The sequence below is a fragment of the Trichechus manatus genome, unplaced genomic scaffold (assembly GCF_000243295.1).
Source record: "Trichechus manatus latirostris isolate Lorelei unplaced genomic scaffold, TriManLat1.0 scaffold00164, whole genome shotgun sequence".
NCBI classification, from domain to species: domain Eukaryota; kingdom Metazoa; phylum Chordata; class Mammalia; order Sirenia; family Trichechidae; genus Trichechus; species Trichechus manatus.
Genome location: NW_004444100.1, coordinates 3,825,858 through 3,845,622, shown reverse-complemented (window position 1 = coordinate 3,845,622; position 19,765 = coordinate 3,825,858). Strand labels below are relative to the sequence as shown.

The 19,765-nt window shown below is 37.9% G+C and overlaps 1 protein-coding gene across 1 annotated transcript in view; it reads left to right on the top strand.

Annotated features, from left to right (window-relative positions):
- PTPRR (protein tyrosine phosphatase receptor type R) overlaps nt 1-19,765 on the top strand; it is a 362,799-nt gene that overhangs the window by 294,378 nt on the left and 48,656 nt on the right. The window contains exons 9-10 of the mRNA XM_004386446.1: nt 4,007-4,086; nt 4,722-4,859. Coding sequence (XP_004386503.1) covers nt 4,007-4,086; nt 4,722-4,859 — 218 coding nt within the window. The remainder of the gene's footprint in view (nt 1-4,006; nt 4,087-4,721; nt 4,860-19,765) is intronic.

Here is a 19,765-nt window from a genome sequence, read left to right as displayed (position 1 = left end):
GATCAATTTAGACTGCAGAAGTTGGCAAAAATCTTCAATTTCTTCATCTTTGACCTTAGTGGGTGGTGCATAAATTTCAATAATAGTCATATTAACTGGTCTTCCTTGTAGGCTTATGGATATTATCCTATCACTGACATCTTTGTACTTCAGGATAGATTTGAAATGTTCTTTTTGACGATGAATGCAATGCCATTCCTCTTCAATTTGTCATTCCTGGCATAGTAGACCATATGATTGTCCAATTCAAAATGGCTGATACCAGTCCATTTCAGCTCCCTAATGCCTGGGATATCAATTTTTATATGTCTCATTTCATTTTTCACAATTTCCAATTTTTCTAGATTCATACTTTGTATATTCTATGTTTCAATTATTAATGGATGTTTGCAGTTGTTTCTTCTCATTTTGAGTTGTGCCACATCAGCAAATGAAGTTCCCAAAAGCTTGACTCCATCCACATCATTAAGGTCGACTCTACTTTGAGGAGGCAGCTCTTCCCCAGTCATATTTTGAGTGCCTTCCAACCTGAGGGGCTCATCTTCCGGCGCTATATCAGACAATGTTCTGCTGCTATTCATAAGGTTTTCACTGGCTAATTGTTTTCAGAAGTAGACCGCCAGCCTCTTCTTCCTAGTCTGTCTTAGTCTGGAAGCTCAGCTGAAACCTGTCCTCCATGGGTGACCCTGCTGGTATTTGAATACCAGTAGCAGAGCTTCCAGCATCCCAGCAGCATGCAAGACCCCACAGTACGACAAACTAATAGACGCTTGGGGGACAAGATGATACACACTAAAATAAATCTCAGGGAGCCTGAGGAAAGGAGAGAGCAATTAATTCTGCCTGGGAAGGCCAGCCAGGGCCTCAGAAGAAAGGTATTTCTAGAATTGAACCCTAAAGAATAAGGAAGGCTTTCCCATGCAGACGGGGGCAGATTAGCCAGTAAGTAGGGTGTGTATGGGCTTTCTTGTGCTTACTTACTAATCTGTGGTGACCACATGTATGCAGATCACCAGGCCTGTCTTCCAAGGCGCCTCTGGGTGGGTTTGAACTGCCAACCTTTTGGTTACTAGTCCAGTGCTTAACCATTTGCGCCACCCAGGGATTCCTCAGTTCTAACTAGCCACAGTTTTGTTTTGTTTTTTTTAGTTGTGCTTTAGGTGGACGTTTACAGCTCAAATTAATTTCTCGTTAAAAAATTCATACACGTATTGTTTTGTGACATTAGTTGCAATCCTCACAATGTGTCTGCACTCTCCCCCTTCACACTCCAGGTTCCCTGTGTCCATTCGACCAGTTCCTGCTCAGTAACCACATGTGACTACTGTTTTGGACAACACAAATTAGAGAGCATTTCCACCATCACAGAAAGTTCAACTGGGCCATGCTGATTTAGGTTGTTTGAGTTGCCAATAAGTGCTCATAATAAGATGAGTTCAGTGGACAAATAAGCTTAAAAATATGCTATGTGATAAACTATTGGAAATTCACATAGTACAATAGCATAATAAAGATCTTGAGAAGTCCTGTAATAAAAAGAATGTTTCTCAACTGTGTTTAACCCACCCATATTTAATTTTTAACTGAATCCCTCTTTTTAAGACGGCCTAATTTACATGTCATAGAAGTAATACTTGACAGATAGCAATTTGAGAAATACTTCTATGGACAACTGGGAACCACTGGTAGCATTTAGGCAAAGGAATAAGGAGAACAGATTTTGTTTTACAGAGACCACTTTGGCAACTATGGAAACGATGGGTTGGAAAAGAACAAGATTTAAAGAAGGAAGACCAGATGGGATGCTCAGTGTAAGAAGACAGCTATGGGAAGGGGAGGATATATAACAGACAGAATATGATGAGGGATTGGGTGTAGAAGGTTATGTCCAGTAGGATACCTAGTCTTCAGACTTAGGCTCTGGAATGATGGTAGCACACCTAACATAAAGAATAACAAGGGCTATCAGGAACACGTGGGGAATGTGGAATTTGACAAACCTGTGGTATATCCAAAAGAAAAAAGCATGGTCTGAAACTGAGGTCTAAGATATATATTTGGGAGTCTAGTCTAAGATATATATTTGAGAGTCTTCAGGATATAGGCAGTACTTAAAGTCATGGAAATAAATTAACTCACCCAACAAGGCAGGGCCAAGTGAGAATAGAAGGGGGCCAAAAGTTGCTAGAATTAACAACATTAAATGGAGCAGATTAAATAAGCAGGAGACTGAAAAGAAGCCATCAAAGAGGTAAGAAAACAAGAATGCCATGTCCCAGAATCTAAGGGAAGAGAGACCTCCAAGAGCAATATTATGGTCAATAGTTTTTGAATGTCATAGAGAGATCGTGAACCAAACCAAACACACGCCGTCAAGTCAATTCATTAGACCCATAGGGTTTAACAACTAAAGGGTCAGTCTTAGCAAGAACAGGCTCTGTATAACGCTAGGGTTAGGACAGATTGTGATGTACGTGAGGAAGATTGAATTGTAGATGAGGAGATAGAAACAGCGAGTATAATAAAATCTTTAAGACATTTACCTGAGTAGAAAAAGAGAGCAATAGAACTATTGCTAGGGAGGAATGTAGAGTACTGGATTTTTAAAAGATGGAAGTGAAAATTTAAGTCAATGTAATAGGCATTTACTGAGTGACTACTATATATTATAAACCACTATGCTAGACACTAGGTCTTATAAAACCAAAAAAACAACTCCGTTGCTGTCGAGTTGATTCTGATTCATAGTGACCCTATAAGACAGAGTAGAACTGCCCCACATAGGGTTTCCAAAGAGCAGCTGGTGGATTCGAACTGCTAGCCTTTTGGTTAGCAGCTGTACCTGCATCACCAGGGGTCCAAGAGATAGTGAAAAATCCACATCCCTGCCTCCAAGAGGCTCAAAGTATACCATGTTAAAGAAATTATAAAGGGATGATGTGATCCTAACTCATTTATGTAAATGTTGGTTAAAAAAATTATCATGTTTTCTGTAACACTGTGGTCCACAAGGAGCCCTGGTGGTGCAGTGGTTAAGAGCTTGGCTGCTAACCAAAGTGTTGGCAGTTCAGATCCACCAGCTGCTCCTTGGAAACGCCATGGGGCAGTTCTACTCTGTCTTGTTGGGTCACTATGAGTTGGAATCGACTCAACAGCAACAGGTTTGGTTTGATGGTCCACAGAACCTTTCAACTTCTTGATGGAAAATGACTTTAGACTTCTAAGACCATGTTGCTAGCTTTATAGTAGTCTACTCAATAGCAGATATCCATGATGTCAATGAATAAACTGCTACATATGGTAACCAAAAACAGCTTCTTCCAAATAGCAAAAGGGGATTCAGGTTAGACAATGTGTTTGATGTAGAGCAGGACAAAAGAAATCAGTGTGATAGGAACTTAGGGCTGTGGTTTCATGAACAGACTAGAATTCATTGAAATGAATCATGTTTATCTTTACACCGCCCCTCTTCTCCCCCTCATCTCCCGCCCCCCAACATACCCCCACTGATAGCACAGTGTCTGGCACATAATGAGTCAATCTCACCCATCTTGAGTAATGAGGACGTATGGCTAGGACATGAGCTGGTGGGGCAGTAAGGCAAAGCTGGTTTGGTACTTGAGGGTCTTGATGAGATAAGGTAGTAAAGTGAAAAGAAATGGTTCACTTTCAGAAGAGAAAGCTGAGAAACAGCAGCGGGGAGACTTGATGCAAATTCCAAACCCAAAGAACAAGAGAAGGAGCATAAAAGAGAAGTGGAACCAAGAATCAGAAGCCCTCGAGAAACAGCATGAAGTGTAAACTCATCATCTCAGCCTCATGGGCAGGATTTGTGTCAGAAAAGGGGTCAAGATGGGTCCAAATGTCTCTCAATAAACATAGATGGATAAAGAGACAGATGCACAGATGCATCAGTGACAAACATTGACACGTGCCAGCCAGTCAGTATGTAAGCTAACAGGTGTGTAAATTTTTTTAATGTATTCTTTCTTGTTTTCTTCATTAGATCCCCTCAGCCGAGTGTGTTTAAGGCCAAAAAATGTAACTGATTCTTTGAGCACCTACATTAATGCTAATTATATTAGGGTAAGTAAATAAAATATAAAGTTTTTTCTGATGAGCATTTTATTTACTATTTGGAACTGTTGGTTTTATTTTTTCCTCAAAGTAGGTTAAGTTTGTGATTTAACTTGGTTAAAAAGAATGTGGTCCAACTTGGTTTAACCCAGTGTTTCCCATATTTATTTTTTTACTGAACCTCCCTTTTTTCAAGATAGCCCAGTTTATATGCCATGGAAGTAATGATTCATAGATAATACTTTGGGACATATTTCTATGGACAATTGGTAACCCCTGATAGAGTTAAGGCAAGTTGGTTACTAGCAAGTTATTTTTGTTTGTATTGTTTTCATCATAACCAACATTTGCAGTGGGGTCCTTTACAATGATTTCTTTACTCTGAGTCTGTGGCTAGAGTGCTCTTATGGGGTTTTCAGGTGGGGACTAAGTATTACAACCCTCGATACCACAGTATACCATAATGATATGCTTGACTTTCAGAAAAGACACTGTGAATTGTGGCACTAGAGTCAATGGGGCCGTCATAGTCTGTGTTGCTTTTGGACTAGCACAGATATTTTGTTCTGAAGATCTTTCATCTAAACTTTCAGTGCAAGGCATGAACTGAAAAGCCAACATATTTGTCTCTTCACTCTAACTAGGGCTACAGTGGGGAGGAGAAAGCATTCATTGCTACTCAGGGCCCCATGATCAACACCGTGAATGATTTCTGGCAGATGGTTTGGCAGGAAGACAGCCCTGTGATTGTGATGATCACAAAGCTCAAAGAAAAAAATGAGGTATGACCTTTAACCTAAGTACTGAATGTTATACATGTCCTATTGCTATAGAAAAGATATTTTTTTAATAAAAATGCCATGTACTTTACAACAGATTGACAAATGGAAACTTTGAGACATTTAAAGACTGAGCCACATTATGCTTTAAAAAATGGTAATTGGTATTGGTGTTATTCTGTGAATTGTGACTTTATTTCACAGGAGTCGATGTGGTTGGCATATACGCAAGTCCGTCATTTGTATACATGTGTTCCAGTAAGGAAGTGAGGCACCATGAATATCATCCCAATTTAAAGACAGAGAAATTTTTTTAAAAACTTTATTTATTTAACAAACATTTTTTGAGCACCTACTGTGTGACAGGTACTATTTTAATCATTTGGGATAATTAGTGAACAAAATACAGAAAGATTATTGCCCTTAGTAGAATTCAACGTTCTAGTAAAGGAAGAAAGACAAAAAACAATATAATAAATTCATAAATAATATAGGACTTTAGAAAGGGTAAGTGTTACAGAAAAATAAAAGGTATAGCAGGATAAGTGGATTGGGTGTGCTGGACAATGGAGAAGGGGAAGAGTAGGTTGCAATATTACATAGAGTGGTCAGAGTAGACCACATTAAGAAAGTGAGGTTTGAACAAAGACTTGAAAAAAGTTACAAAAACTAAGCAACTTTCTCAAAATCCTCAAAATAAGAAATCCAAGAAAGACATAAAATTGTTGTTGTTAGGTGCTGTCTAGTTGGTTCTGACTCATAGTGACCCTATGTACAACAGAATGAAACACTGCCCAGTCTTGTGCCACCCTCACAATCATTGTTGTGCCTGAGTGTTGCAGCCACTGGGTCAATCCATCTTGTTGAGGGTCTTCTTCTTTTTCCTTCACTGTCTACTTTACCAAGAATGATGTCCTTCTCCAGGGACTGGTCCCTTCTGATAACATGTCCAAACTATGTGAGACAAAGTCTTGCCATCCTTGTTTCTAAGGAGCATTCCAGCTGTACTTCTTCCAAGACAGATTTGTTCGTTCTTCTGGCAGTACACAATATATTCAATATTCTTCCCAACACCATAATTCAAAGGCATCAATTATCTTCAGTCTTCCTTATTCATTGTCAAGTTTTCACATGCATGTGAGGTGATTGAAAACACCATGGCTTGGGTCAGGTGCACCTTAGTCCTTAAAGTAACATCTTTGCTTTTTAATACTTTAAAGAGGTCTTATGCAGCAGATTTGCCCAATGCAATGCATCCTTTGATTTCTTGACTGCTGCTTTCATGGGCATTGATTGTGGATCCAAGTAAAATGAAACCCTTTACAACTTCAATATTTTCTCCATTTATGATGATGTTACTTTTTGGTCCAGTTGTGAGGATTTTTGTTTTCTTTATGTAGAGGTGCAATCCATACTGAAGACTTTCATCAGTAAGTGTTTCAAGTCCTCTTCACTTTCAGCAAGGAAGGTGTGTCATCTGCATATCTCAAGTTGTTTGAGTCTTCCTCCAGTCCTGATTCCACGTTCTTCTTCATATAGTCCAGCTTCTCAGACTATTTGCTCAGCATACACATTCAATAAGTATGGTGAAAGAATACAACCATGATGCATACCTTTCTTGGTTTTAAACCATGCAGTATCCCCTTGTTCTGTTCAAAGGACTGCCTCTTTGTCTATGTACAGGTTCCTCATGAGCACAGTTAAGCGTTCTGGAATTCCCATTCTTCACAATGTTATCCATAATTTGTTATGATCCACACAGTCGAATGCCTTTGCATAGTCAATAAAACACAGGTAAACATCTTTTTGATATTCTCTGCTTTCAGCCAGGACCCATCTGACATCAGTAGTGATATCCCTGGTTCCACGTCCTCTTCTGAATCCAGCTTGAATTTCTTGAAGTTTCCTGTTGATATACTGTTGCAACCACTTTAGAATGATCTTTAGAAAAAATTTACTTGAGTGTGATATTAATGATTGTTTTTGTTGCTAGGTGCCCTCAAGTCCCTTCCAACTCATAGCGACCTCATGTACAGCAGAATAAAACACTGCCTCGTCCTGTGCCACCCTCACAATCATTATGCTTGGGGCCATTATTGCAGCTGCTATGTCAATCCATCTCGTTGACGGTCCTCCTTTTTTTCAAAGACCGTCTACTTTACCAAGCACAATGTCCTTCTCCAGGGACTGATCCCTCCTGATATGTCCAAAGTAAGTGAGATGTAGTATTGCCATCCTCGCTTCTAAAGAGCATTCTGGTTGTACTTCTTCCAAAACAGACTTGTTCATTCTTTTGGCAGTCCATTGTATATTCAATATTCTTTGTAAACACCACAGTTTAAAGGCGGCAATTCTTCTCCGGTCTCCTTATTCATCACCCAGCTTTCTTATGCATATGAGGCAATTGAAAACACCACGGCTTGAGTCAGGCACACCTTAGTCCTTAAAGTGGCATCTTTACTTTTTAACACTTTAAAGAGGTCTTTTGCAGCAGATTTGCCCAATGCAATGTATCCTTTGATTTCTTGACTGCTGCTTCCATTGGCATTGATTGTGGATCCAAGAAAAATGAAACCCTTTACAACTTCATTATTTTCTCCATTTATGATGATGTTGTTTATTGGTCTAGTTGTGAGAATTTTTGTTTTCTTTATGTTGAGGTGCAATCCATACTGAAGGCTGTAGTCTTTGATCTTCATCAGTAAGTGCTTCAAGTCCTCTTCACCTTCAGTAAACAAGGTTGTGTCATCTGCATATCACAGGTTGTTAATGAGTCTTCCTCCAGTCCTGGTGCCATGTTCTTCTTCATATAGTCCAGCTTCTCAGGTTATTTACTCTGATGCACACATTTCCTGACTTTAAACCATGCAGTAGCCTGTTGTTTTGTTGGTACAACTACCTCTTGATCTATGTACAGGTTCTTCATGAGCACAATTAAATGTTCTGGAATTCCCATTCTTCGCAATGTTATCCATAATTTGTTATGATCCACACGGTTGAATGCCTTTGCATAGTCAATAAAGCACAGGTAAACATCTTTCTGGTATTCTCTGCTTTCAGCCAGAGTCCATCTGACATCAGCAATGATATCTCTGGTTCCACATCCTCTTCTGAATTCAGCTTGAATTTCTGGCAGTTTCCTGTTGATGTACCACTGCAACCACTTTTGAATGATCTTCAGCAAAGTTTTACTTGCATGTGATATTAATGATATTATTGAACAATATTGATATTAATGATATTTGTCAATAATTTCCACATTCTGTTGAATCATCTTTCTTTGGAATGGATACAAATATGGATCTCTTCCAGTCAGTTGGCCAGGTAGCTGTCTTCCAAATTTCTTGGCATAGAAGAGTGTGCACTTCCAGCACTGCCTCTGTTTTTTGAAACATCTCAATCAGTATTCTGTCAATTCCTGGAGCCTTGTTTTTCACCAATGCCTTCAGTGCAGCTTGGACCTCTTCCTTCAGTACCATCGGTTCTTGATCATATGCCACCTCCTCAAATGGTTGAACGTTGACCAGTTCTTTTTGTACAGTGTCTCTGTGTATTCCTTCCATCTTCTTTTGATGCTCCCTGTGTCGGTTAATATTTTCCGTGAGAAATCCTTCAATATTGCAACTTAAGGCTTAAATTTTTTCTTCTGTTCTTTCTGCTTGAGAAATGCCAAGCATGTTCCTACCTTTTGGTTTTCTATCTCCAGGTCTTTGCACATTTCATTTTAATACTTTACTTTGTCTTCTCAAGCCACCCTTTGAAATCTTCTGTTCAGCTCTTTTACTTCATTATTTCTTCCTTTAGCTTTAGCTATTCTACATTCAAGAGCATGTTTCAGAGTCTCTTCTACATCCATTTTGGTCTTTTCTTTCCTTCCTGTCTTTTTAATGATGAAATTTTTCTTACTTATAATCTTTTCTAAGGATTTAACTTGAAGAATACTCATCCTGTACATTGTATCATAAAAATAAAATTGTGTAATTCCTGAAAGGTGCCATCCTAAGTACCTCTTACATTTTAGGGCATCTTATTAAGATAATTGACGGTCTGTTTTAGTTAGGTATTTTGTTGTTGTTGTTGTTGTTTGTTTGTTTTCTTTTCAAAATTACCATACAAGGGCTTCCCCATGACAATAAGAATTCAAGAAATGTGGGCTTTCTCTTATACACCTTTGGAGAGTTACAATGCTTGAGTGTAGAATAATTTCGCTGCTAGTCAAGAGAATCCAGACTCACAAAACTGCAACTTATAAGTTTCAAAAAATGTGTTGTTTCTTTGATTTTTTGCCATAATAGATAAAGAATTTTCTGAAATTTATTCTGTAAAAAAAAGTATGTTTTTGGTCAGTACAGGAGGTTATATACTAAATTAACTTATTAAATAAATACGTTTCTATACATCTTAGATGCAAGCTTGAGGTAGCAAAATAAAATCATCTGTCATCTTCTCAGCTGATTCACACACAATAGCAATTTGTAAACATATTAAGGCACAGACAATTCCTGCATAGTTTTATAATATCATTGGTGCTTACCTCTATTGTAGAGAAAACAAGTTTAAAAGGTGTATCCTATGTATATATACAACCATGTATGCATACATACATACATGCATAGAACTTCTGTAATATGGAAGAGTAGATACCTGAAAAATCTCCCACTACAAAACCAGTTATTCTGGGTAAAATATGAAATAGCATGCATAGCAGAGCTTGAAGAAAAGAAATAAGGGAAACCCCAGCAGTCAAAACTGAATAAAAGGCATAAACCAAAGAATTAAAAGTTGCATTTTAATAGCAATACAAAAACTAGAGATAATGCATTAGGTTTGCAGGAGGCTGGGAGTTAGAACTGGACTTTACATAAAATGAGGACCTGTAAGGCTATACATCTTCAGTGAACAGGTTAACTAGAAAAATATAGCTGTCTAACAAAATAGGAGTAAAACAGGAAGTTAATCTGTTTAAGTCTGGCCTTCGCATGAGATAAATAAAAAGATTCTTTGAGAATTCAAAGCCAGAAAAGCCCAGAATTCAAAATCCAGGAAACCCCAGGTGGAAAAGTTAACATAAAAGAAAGTTCTAGGTTGGTAACACTCCTGTGGCACTTTGTAGAAACAAAGGAAAAAACTTTCTGGAGGCACACACTCTCAGCATATGACTCACAGAATTCCCGTAGAAAAAGCCCAGACAATGTAAGCTTACAAAAGAAAATCATGAAACATACAACTAAATAAAACATTGTAAGGAAAAATCAGCAGAAGCAACAAAAAGCAGAAATATATCCCCAAGAAATTCAAATAATAGAAATTACAAGCACAGGCTATAAAATTTTAAATAATTCAGTACATAATATAAAATTTAAAAAAATGAAAAACGATCAAGTTACTATAAAAAATGTTAATAGAATCTAAGAGAACTACTAAAAATTAATATTATATAGATATTAAAGTGAAAAAACTCATTTGACAGTTTTAATAGCAGACTAGACACAGCTGAATAAATACTTTGTGAATGAGAAGATAGAGCTAAGAGGATTACCTAGAAGATAGAAATAACCAAAAAATGAAAGCGAGGTTAGCAGATATACAGGACAGAATTAAAATATCCAACATAGGTCTAATAGAAGTTTTAGAAGAAGAAAAGGGAGAATATAAGAAAATAAGTAACATTTGAATAAACAATGGCCAATAGTTTTTCCAAAACTTGTGAAAGACATGCTCTCTCAGATTCAAAATACACAATAAATTGTAAACTGGGTAAATAAAATAAACCCACAGTTAGAGCCATCAGTGGAAACTGAAAAACAAACAAGAGATGATGTGAACAGCCAGAGTGACTGGCAAAAGGCTTCTCAATAGCAACAATGTTGTTGTTAGGTGCCCTTGAGCGGTTCCAACTCATAGCGACCCTATGCACAACAGAACGAAATACTGCCTGATCCTGCGCCATCCTCACAATCGTTGCTATGTTTGAACCCATTATTGCAGCCACTGTGTCAGTCCATCTCATTGAGGGTCTTCCTATTTCTCGCTGGCCCTCTACTTTACCAAGCATGATGTCCTCCTCCAGGGACTGGTCCCTCCTGACAATATGTCCAAAATATGTGAGACAAAGTCTCACCATTCTCTTTTCTAAGGAGCGTTCTGGCTGTACTTCTTCTAAGACAGATTTGTTCATTCTTCTGGCAACAGTAGAAGCCAAAAGTTAGTGGAATAATACCTACAAAGGGCTGAGAGAAAATTACTGGCAGCCTAGAACTTTATTCCCAACAAATCTATCACACAGGAACAAAGGGTGGAAGAAAGCTATTTTCAAACTAACAAAACTTGGGAGAATTTCCAACCAACAGAACCTTAACAGAATTGCAAGAGATGTAGGGAATGAAGAAGATTTAATCCAGGAGAAAAAAAGACTCAACTATAAGAAATAATAGTAATCAAAGAAAGCAGAATAGGAAAGTAGAACTAAAATACTGGATAATAATATTTAAGATAGAGGAGTAAGAAGAAAGTTAAAATATCTGTGTTAATCATGAAAAGGGTAGAAATAGTGACTAAGTTTAGACTTTAAACTAAATATGTGTGTTAAAATTTTAAGATTGGCCATCAAAAGAATGGAAATAGGATGTATAACTTTCAAACTGGTAAAAGAGGGAAAAGGGTAGAACAAACACACACGCCCACAAAGAAGAGAAAAAAGGTGCATAGAAAAATCAGGATCTATTTTTACCAAATTGGATGCTAGAAATAAATTCAAATAAATCAGTAATCATGCTAATATGGATGAATAGCCTGCCAGTTAAATGCCAGAAATTATCAAACTGGTAAAATTCAGTTTTATTCTACCAGAGGACACAGAAATATTAAAATTAAAAAGATGGAAAAGATATAATGTAAATGTTTTCACAAAGGATATTCATCACCTTACTAATTCAGTTTCTCTTCTTTTAAAAAATAAAATCAACATGGAAAAAGGACCCTAAACTGTGTAATTATTTATAAATTATAATATTTTGAATTATTATGATTCAAAAATTATGAATATTTTGAAAGAATTCAGTTGTATTTTCCAGAGAAGACATTACTTGTCTGTGTTTCATATTTATTTAGGATTAGAACTTGACAAAGCATATGTAAACACAGTCTCTCACAAGGATTACAGAACAGGTTGTAGTCACTGTTTAGGCTGAAGTGTGATTTTTGTTCTCTTGAGCATGTTAATCCTTGAATCTTGTGATGTATTCTGATGTTAGTTCGTTTGTATAGAAAAGGTCAGAAATATGCCTCTAGTGCTTTAACTTGTTCTTAGATCAGAGTTTTATCGGACACAGGAGGCTGAGATTTCCGGTTAGTCAGAAAGCATTTCCTAAGCACCCTAGAGTGTGTTTAGTCTATGACATATTTTAAAGAAGTCCAATTAGGATGATAAGAGCAACTGGTAAATAAGCTGAAGCCTCAACAGACAGTTGCTCTTCTCCTCTGTCTCCAACCAAAACAGTCGCCAATGTATGGACTTCAACTCATGGCGGCCCCATGTGTGTCAGAGTAGAATTGTCCTCTATAGCGTTTTCAGCGGCTGATTTTTTGGAAGTAAATCACCAGGACTTTCTTTTGAGGTGCCTCTGGGTGGACTCAGACCTCCAACCTTTTGGTTAGTAGTTAAGTGTGTTAACATTTTGCACCACCCAGGGACTCCCCATCTCCAACACCAAGATTATTTGTCATCCTACTAATTGTATAAGTCAAATATATACTTTGCAGTAATACCGAGTTAGTTCACTGACGATGCTCAAACCTCTCCATTCTGAGTCTGTAAAGGAATAGAGCCTACCTTGTTCCTTCAAGTGCCACAACCAGACTTGGACCTAACCTGTTGGTGCCATTCCCAGATTTCACATTCTCCGTAGGAGAACAAAATGGGTGTATAGAAATCTAGATTTTTTTTTTTTTTAAATAATGCACACACTGACATGTGGTTGGAGTTTTTATTTTTCTCTTTGGCTGCAGTATTCATAAATTAGAGAGGTGGGTGTCTTTTTTGTTTTTGTTTCTTGGGATTTTTTTCCATTGTTAGTAGTCATAATTTCAAATGCAGCAATAAAAATTTTGACACATTTTATTATTGATTATTTGTTAAATTAAAAATTTCTTTCTGTCGAGACTCTATAGAGATGGAAATATAATATCATAGAGGAAATTTTGATGTTTTACAGATCAAAATGATACTGAGAACTCTGTCTCAAAATACATAGTAGACTTCACCCTACCAGGAAAATGTTGTTTATGAAAAATGTGCTGACCTTCAATAGTGTTAAGTGTCATTGTTTGGAATAGACAGCAATCATTTCCTCCAAAAATACAGAGGTAGAGGTATCTTTAGAAATTCCCAGGCTTTATATTCTCATGACTTTTCAACTCTCTGATTAAAAAAAAATAAAAAATAAATACTGTCCAGATCTTTTTTAATAATCCCAATATTCTTATAGTTACCCACTTTTTATGAAATAAGAATAAACAAAAAAAAATTAATGAAGCTGAAAAATTAGTTATATTGCAATAAAAAAGAAGAGATTTTATGGCTGGTAAATTTGAGTTTCTTCATTTAGATAAATCTCAAGAAGAAGGGAATTCCTCTAAAATGAAACAAAACATTTAAAACAAGGTTGCTTGACTCTTTTAACATGAACTATCCCATGAAGACATAGTAGCCAAAATCTGCAAGGCTGGAGCTAGAAGGCCAGTCCAAAAACAATAAGTAGTGTGTGCACACTTCCAGGGAGCCAAAGTCCTCACACTACTTCTGAAGGTTACTTGTTTCCCCTTTCATCCCTTTCTAGGAAAAAAGGGAAGTAGCTATAAATGTTGACCATATTACACATGCTGTGGAAGATATTTTCTAGCTACTTCCATTTATTGAATCTATGTGATAAGCACAGTTCATATGTAAATTCATCCAACTCTACAAAACAGATCTTACTATCCTTATATTATACATGAGAAAACTGAAGCTCAGAAAGGTTAAGTCATTTACCAAAACCTGCAAGTTGGTGAGTTGTTGTTAGGTGCTGTCAAATAGTGGAGTCCAAATTGTAACCTAGGCTTGTTTGATTTGCAAAGCCCCTGCACATAATTGTTGCCCCAGCATAGTAACAGGGGCCAAATATGCAAGCAAGACAGTAGAAGGTAAGAGATCCACTGGTGGCCTCAACGAGCAGTAAGATACCAGATTTATTTTTCATAAGGTGAAGGAATTACTTGATTATTTGGTCTAACATAGCCCTTCTCTCAAGTATTTAACACAGCCAGATTCTTTCTCTGTATTTACATACATCTTTCATCTGAGCTAAGCTTATATACTTAAGTACTTTAACTACATTTTGCCCATTGGCCTATTCAGCACTTTGCAAACAGTTTAACCTCAAAAAGCCAAACAAAGGCATCCTATTTTATGTTGCCCCTTCTTTCATTCCCTCCCTTTTTCTATCTGGGAAAATTATAGAAAAGACCAACTTTAATCATATTTATTTCACCAGAAAGCTCATATGATGCCTTCGAGCCTTTCAATAGCGTCCTGAAGGGTGAGTTGGTGCACAAAGGAAAAACACAATTCAGGCAAAGCAACAACATACAAAGGCAGAGAGATATAAGAAACCACATGGCATGTCTAAGTTGAACAGTTGGGTATGCTTGAGCATGTGTGACATGGTAGGAAGTGAAAGAAGAGACTGAAAAGATAAGTCATGTGCAGAGAGAATCCAGACTATGCAAAAAAAGGCGGGGGGCTTTATTATATAGGCAGCTTGTTGTTGTGTGCCATCAAGTTGATTCTGACCCATAGCAACCCTATATGACAAAGTAGAACTGCCCTGTAACACTTCCTAGGCTGTAATCTTCATGGGAGTAGATTGCCAGGGTCTTTTCTCCTATGGAGAAGCTGGTGAGTTTGAACAGCCAACCTTTTAGTTAGCAGCCAAGCGCTTAACCATTGTGAAACTGGGGCTCCTATATAGGCAGCAGAGAGCCAATAAAAAGTTTATGAAGTGGAGTGACATAATGCAGTTTGTATTTCAGTAAGGTAATTAGTGGCAGGATAGAGAATTTGGATTTGAGAAAAGCATGGAGAAGCAGAGAATAGGCTAGGAAGTTGTAGCAACAGTACAGGTAAGAAGTAACGAGATACTGAACTAAGGCAGAGGATATTGAGAGGACAGGTTCAAAATGTGTTCCAGATGTGGAAGCCACAGTGCTTAGTTTCTGACTGAGTGTGAGAGAGGCAAGGGAAAGTATGACTTCAGGATTTCTGGTTTGGAAAGTTGAATGAATGGTGATATCACCAACCCAGATGGGCAGGATGATATTTATGAGAGAAGAAAATGAGCTCCATTTTGAACACATTAAGTTTGAGGTCTTGATGTCACCTTGAAGACTAAGGTGTGCCTGACCCAAACCATGGTATTTTCAATCACCTGATATGCATGTGAAAGTGGACAATGAATAAGGAAGACTGAAGAAGAATTAATGCCTTTGAAATTATGGTGTTGATGAAGATTATTGAATATACCGTGGACTACAGAAAAACAAACAAAATCTGTCTTAGAAGAGGTACAGCCAGATTGCTCCTTAGAAGAGAGAATGACGAGACTTCATCTCACGTACTTTGGATGTGAATAGGAGGGACCAGTTCTGAGAAGGACATCATGCTTAGTAAAGTAGAGGGTGAGCAAAAAAAGGGGAAGACCCTCAATGAGATGGATTTACACAGTGGCTGTAACAATGGGCTCAAACAGCAACAATTGTAAGGATGGCACAACCAGACAGTGTTTCATTCTGTTGTACATAGGCTCTCTATGAAACTGACTCGACGGCACCTAACGACAACAAGTTTGAGGAATCCTGGAGGCCTTTGGATGGTAGTTAGAAATACGGGCCTAAAGTTCTGGAGACACATATAGGCTAGAGACAGAGATTTTATTGGTGGTAGGTAATGTCATGGGAATGAACAGAATTAATGTAAAGAGAGTAAAAGAGCGTTTTGTATTCAGTTGTATATTCTACTTTTAACATATTATGAGCATGTCTTTATATTATTAATAATTAAAAACATGATTATAAATGTCTATTAGAATTTTATTGTGTGGATATACTAAAATTATCTAATAATTTCCTTTTAATGGAGCCCTGGTGGTGCAGTGGTTGAGAGTTCATCTGCTAACCTAAAGGTCAGAAGTTCAAATCCACCAGCCGCTCCTTGGAAACCCTATAGGGCAGTTCTGCTCTCTCCTGTAGGGTCGCTATGAGCCAGTACCAACTCAACGGCAATGGGTATTCTTTTTAATAGATAGTTTCCAGTTTTTGTCCACATCTCTGATTATTTCATTAAGATATATTCCAAGATGTCAAATTACCTGGCCAAATGGAGTGAGTTTTTAAAAGAACACATTCCCAATGTGTTTGCCAGAAGTGTTGTATCTAATTCTACCATCATCCTAAGCATCTGGAATTCTCCAAATAACTTCAATGACACTGGGTACATAGTTCCTCTTTCTAAATCATCCAATGTTGTATGTGTTTGTGTACATTCATTCATTTAATAAATATTTATCAAGTACCTATTATGGAGCACTAGTCTAGGCACTTGGAATACACCTTTATTGATAAAACAAGCAAAGATCCATTTCTTCATAGAATCTACAATCTAAAAAGGGAAGCCATAATAAATAAAACCCACTGCTGGTGAGTCAATTCCGACTCATAGCAACCCTATAGGACAGAGTAGAACTGCCTCATAGGATTTCCAAGGGTGTAAATCTTTATAGAAGCAGACTGCCACATCTTTCTCCCATGGAGCAGCTGGTGAGTTCAAACGGCCCACCTTAGGAAACTAAATAAATATTATATACAATGTGTTACAAAGTGATAGCTGCTATAGAAAAAAGAAAACATACAGCAGGATGAGAAAGCTAGGAGGCAGTTTGCAATATGTAATCAGTTGGCCACTGTGGACATTTTTGATAAAGCAGCATTTGATCAAAGAAGTGAGAGATTTAGCCAAGCACAGATCTAGTGTAAGGCAAAGGGAACAGCCAGTGCAAATGTCCTGAGTTGCCTAGAGTGTTAGAAGAAGAACAATGAGGCCAGTCTGGCTGAAACTGAATGTAGGAGGGGGAGAGTGGTGGGAGGTAAGTCAAAGTGGTAACCATTGCTTAGGAAAAGTTTACTGAGGCAGCTAGTGCAATGCAAATATCACGGGAAAGCTGATTTGGAGTCCTGGCTCTATCTCAATTTCACCTTCTATAAAATGGGAATAGTACAACTCCTCACCTTGCAAGGTTGTTGGAAGGGTTTAAGTAATGTCTTACAAATAGGTAACTCTTTGTGTATTAGAAAGTGTTATGCTCATATTATTCACTATTGTTATTAGCCTCACAGATATATTTTAAAATTTATAGCAGCCTAAAAGAATTTTATGAACACAAAAGAAAGTAGGTAATGACCTCACCAAGTCAAATTACAGCTGCTATATATGTCTTTATTTAATTAAATGAATAGATTCCAATAAAGTTTTTTGCAGTGTAAATATTGATTAAGTGTATCCCACAGTTGCCTTAAATTTCTTTATAAAATCTGATGATCATTTAGATGAGAAAAACTGGCTACTCATAACGTAAGTTAATTATAGTTAAAAATGCAGTAGAGCTTTTTAAACTGTACATTTGAAGAGATAATGAATATTCTGATAAAATACTAGTAACAAAGTATTAATTATGCTATGCTATATGCTAAATGTCATGAAATGAAAATACATTCCCTCTATTATTCATAATTAGCCTCAAATATTAGAGTTCAAGTTAGGTAATCAAGAAAATTCATCAAATATACATAGAAAGTCTAGAAACTGAATTGTTTGAACTTCCAAATACTAACCTGTATTGAGCAGTAATGGTATACTAGGAATTAATCCTTACAATAGACCTATGTGTAAACTCCATTTGCAAATGATGACTGTAAGGCATCAGAAGGCTAAGCAACTTGTCCAAGGTCAAAGGGCTAGCAGCCTGACCCCACTTCCTCCTTCTCGCCATTACACTCTGCTGCCTTCTCAAGCTTTCTGCTTATGGTGTGGGAAGTGATTGCAGCCAGAGAGCAGTTTACTTACAAGTCAAGGCTAAATTCGCTAACCATTGTCTTAAAGAAGGAGATAGATAAGGCATTGTGACCTGGTTTAAAGAAAAAAATGAAAATCTGTTGAATTTGTTCATTCAAAGTATTAGACAATTTGGAAGTCTGGACCTGGAACTATGATTGAGAAGTCACACACAAGTTGGAGGTCAGTCTATGGAGTATGGGATGGAAGGCGGATTCACATGCACTATGCCAAGAATGAAAGGAAATTAGCAAGCCAAGTCCCATAACCAAAGTGTCTGTCCAAACAGGACCAGGAAAGGTAATGTTGGAGGCCAACCTAGTGTGCAAATAGTGAAGATACACTGATTGGTTGGTATTCAGCTTTCCTGTAGGACCAGTATTAGATATTATGCAGACTGTCACTGGGCAACTGGATGCAGGGGCATGAACTGGCATCACCAGAGAAATTAGAACCCCATGAAAGACTTTGCTTATCAAAGCACAAAACAGGAATCCATTTAACAGCGTTAGAGGAGACTAAAGCCACAGCAAAAGCAGCAACAAGGCTGCCTAGCCTCTGACTTAGTGCCCCTCCATTGGGTGGAGAGATCAGCAGCCTAGCCTAGCACTGCCCAGCAACAACCAGCAGCCTAATGCATTTCATGGCCCAAACAATGGTGGCCATAAACTCAGAGGCTGGTAGCCCCAAGCAAAATTATTCACCAATTCTTTGAAGCAAACTTATATTTCAAATATAAATTTGCACCTAAATTTAATCTTGTATGTTATATTCAAGTTGCTTTAGTCTGCTTTACTTCTAACTGTAGTTAGAAGCTCTCTTTTCTGACATACATAAGAGTCAGAGTGGAGAATTAAAAAAAAACTAAAATGTTTTATTTGAGCTTAAAACAAGTTTATGTGCATTTGTTCATATTAAAATTTGTTCATTTTTATATTATGTGGTTCAGAGTTTTTTTGTTTTTGTTTTTTAATACTGGTCTGCTGCTTGGAGTCCTAGATCATATAGCTTCTACAAATCACGCCCTTTTGAATCATCAAAATTTCCCATTTCGGGAGGCGAGGCCAAGACGGCAGAGTAGTCAGATGCTTCTGGTGGACCCTCTTACAACAAAGAACCAAAAAAACAAGTGAATTGATTATATATGAAAATCTAGGAGCCCTGAACATCAGAGACAAAGTTGAGGAATCAGACTGAGTGGCAGGGGGAGGGAGAGATGGTTCAGAAGCAGCAAGGAGTTGCCAGACCTGACCTGGTGAGAGCCTGAGCCCTTCAGGCCTGATCAGCTTGTGATGCACGGTTAGGCAGGCAAACAGCAGCGCTCAGGAGGCATTTTCCACATTGAAAGAGACCCAGAGGCATAAAGTTTACTTGCCCATCAAGAACCAGTGAGAAGCAGTCCTCAATCAGTGAAAGATAAGTACTTGCGTCTAGCCTACCGCGCGAATCAAAAACACCTCCCTTAGGGAAGAACCTCTCTCCCATTTCCCTCCCCGCTTCCTGCTCTGCATTGGGTCCGGGTCTGGCTTCAGCAATTGCTGAGTCCCCCGGGCCAGAAGTAGGACCCATCACATGCCGTGAGCCATTCTCCCTGCCTTGGAGAGGGAACAAATTAAAACAGGGGAAAAAATAATCTGCTGGCTCCCCTAGGCCAGGAACTCAGGGTAGGCACCCCTCCTTTGCCTAGGCACAGGCATAAGGGATCCACAGACTTTGAGGGCCTTTCCCCCTGCAGAGACTTGTGTGGGCCCGTTTCAACAGCGTA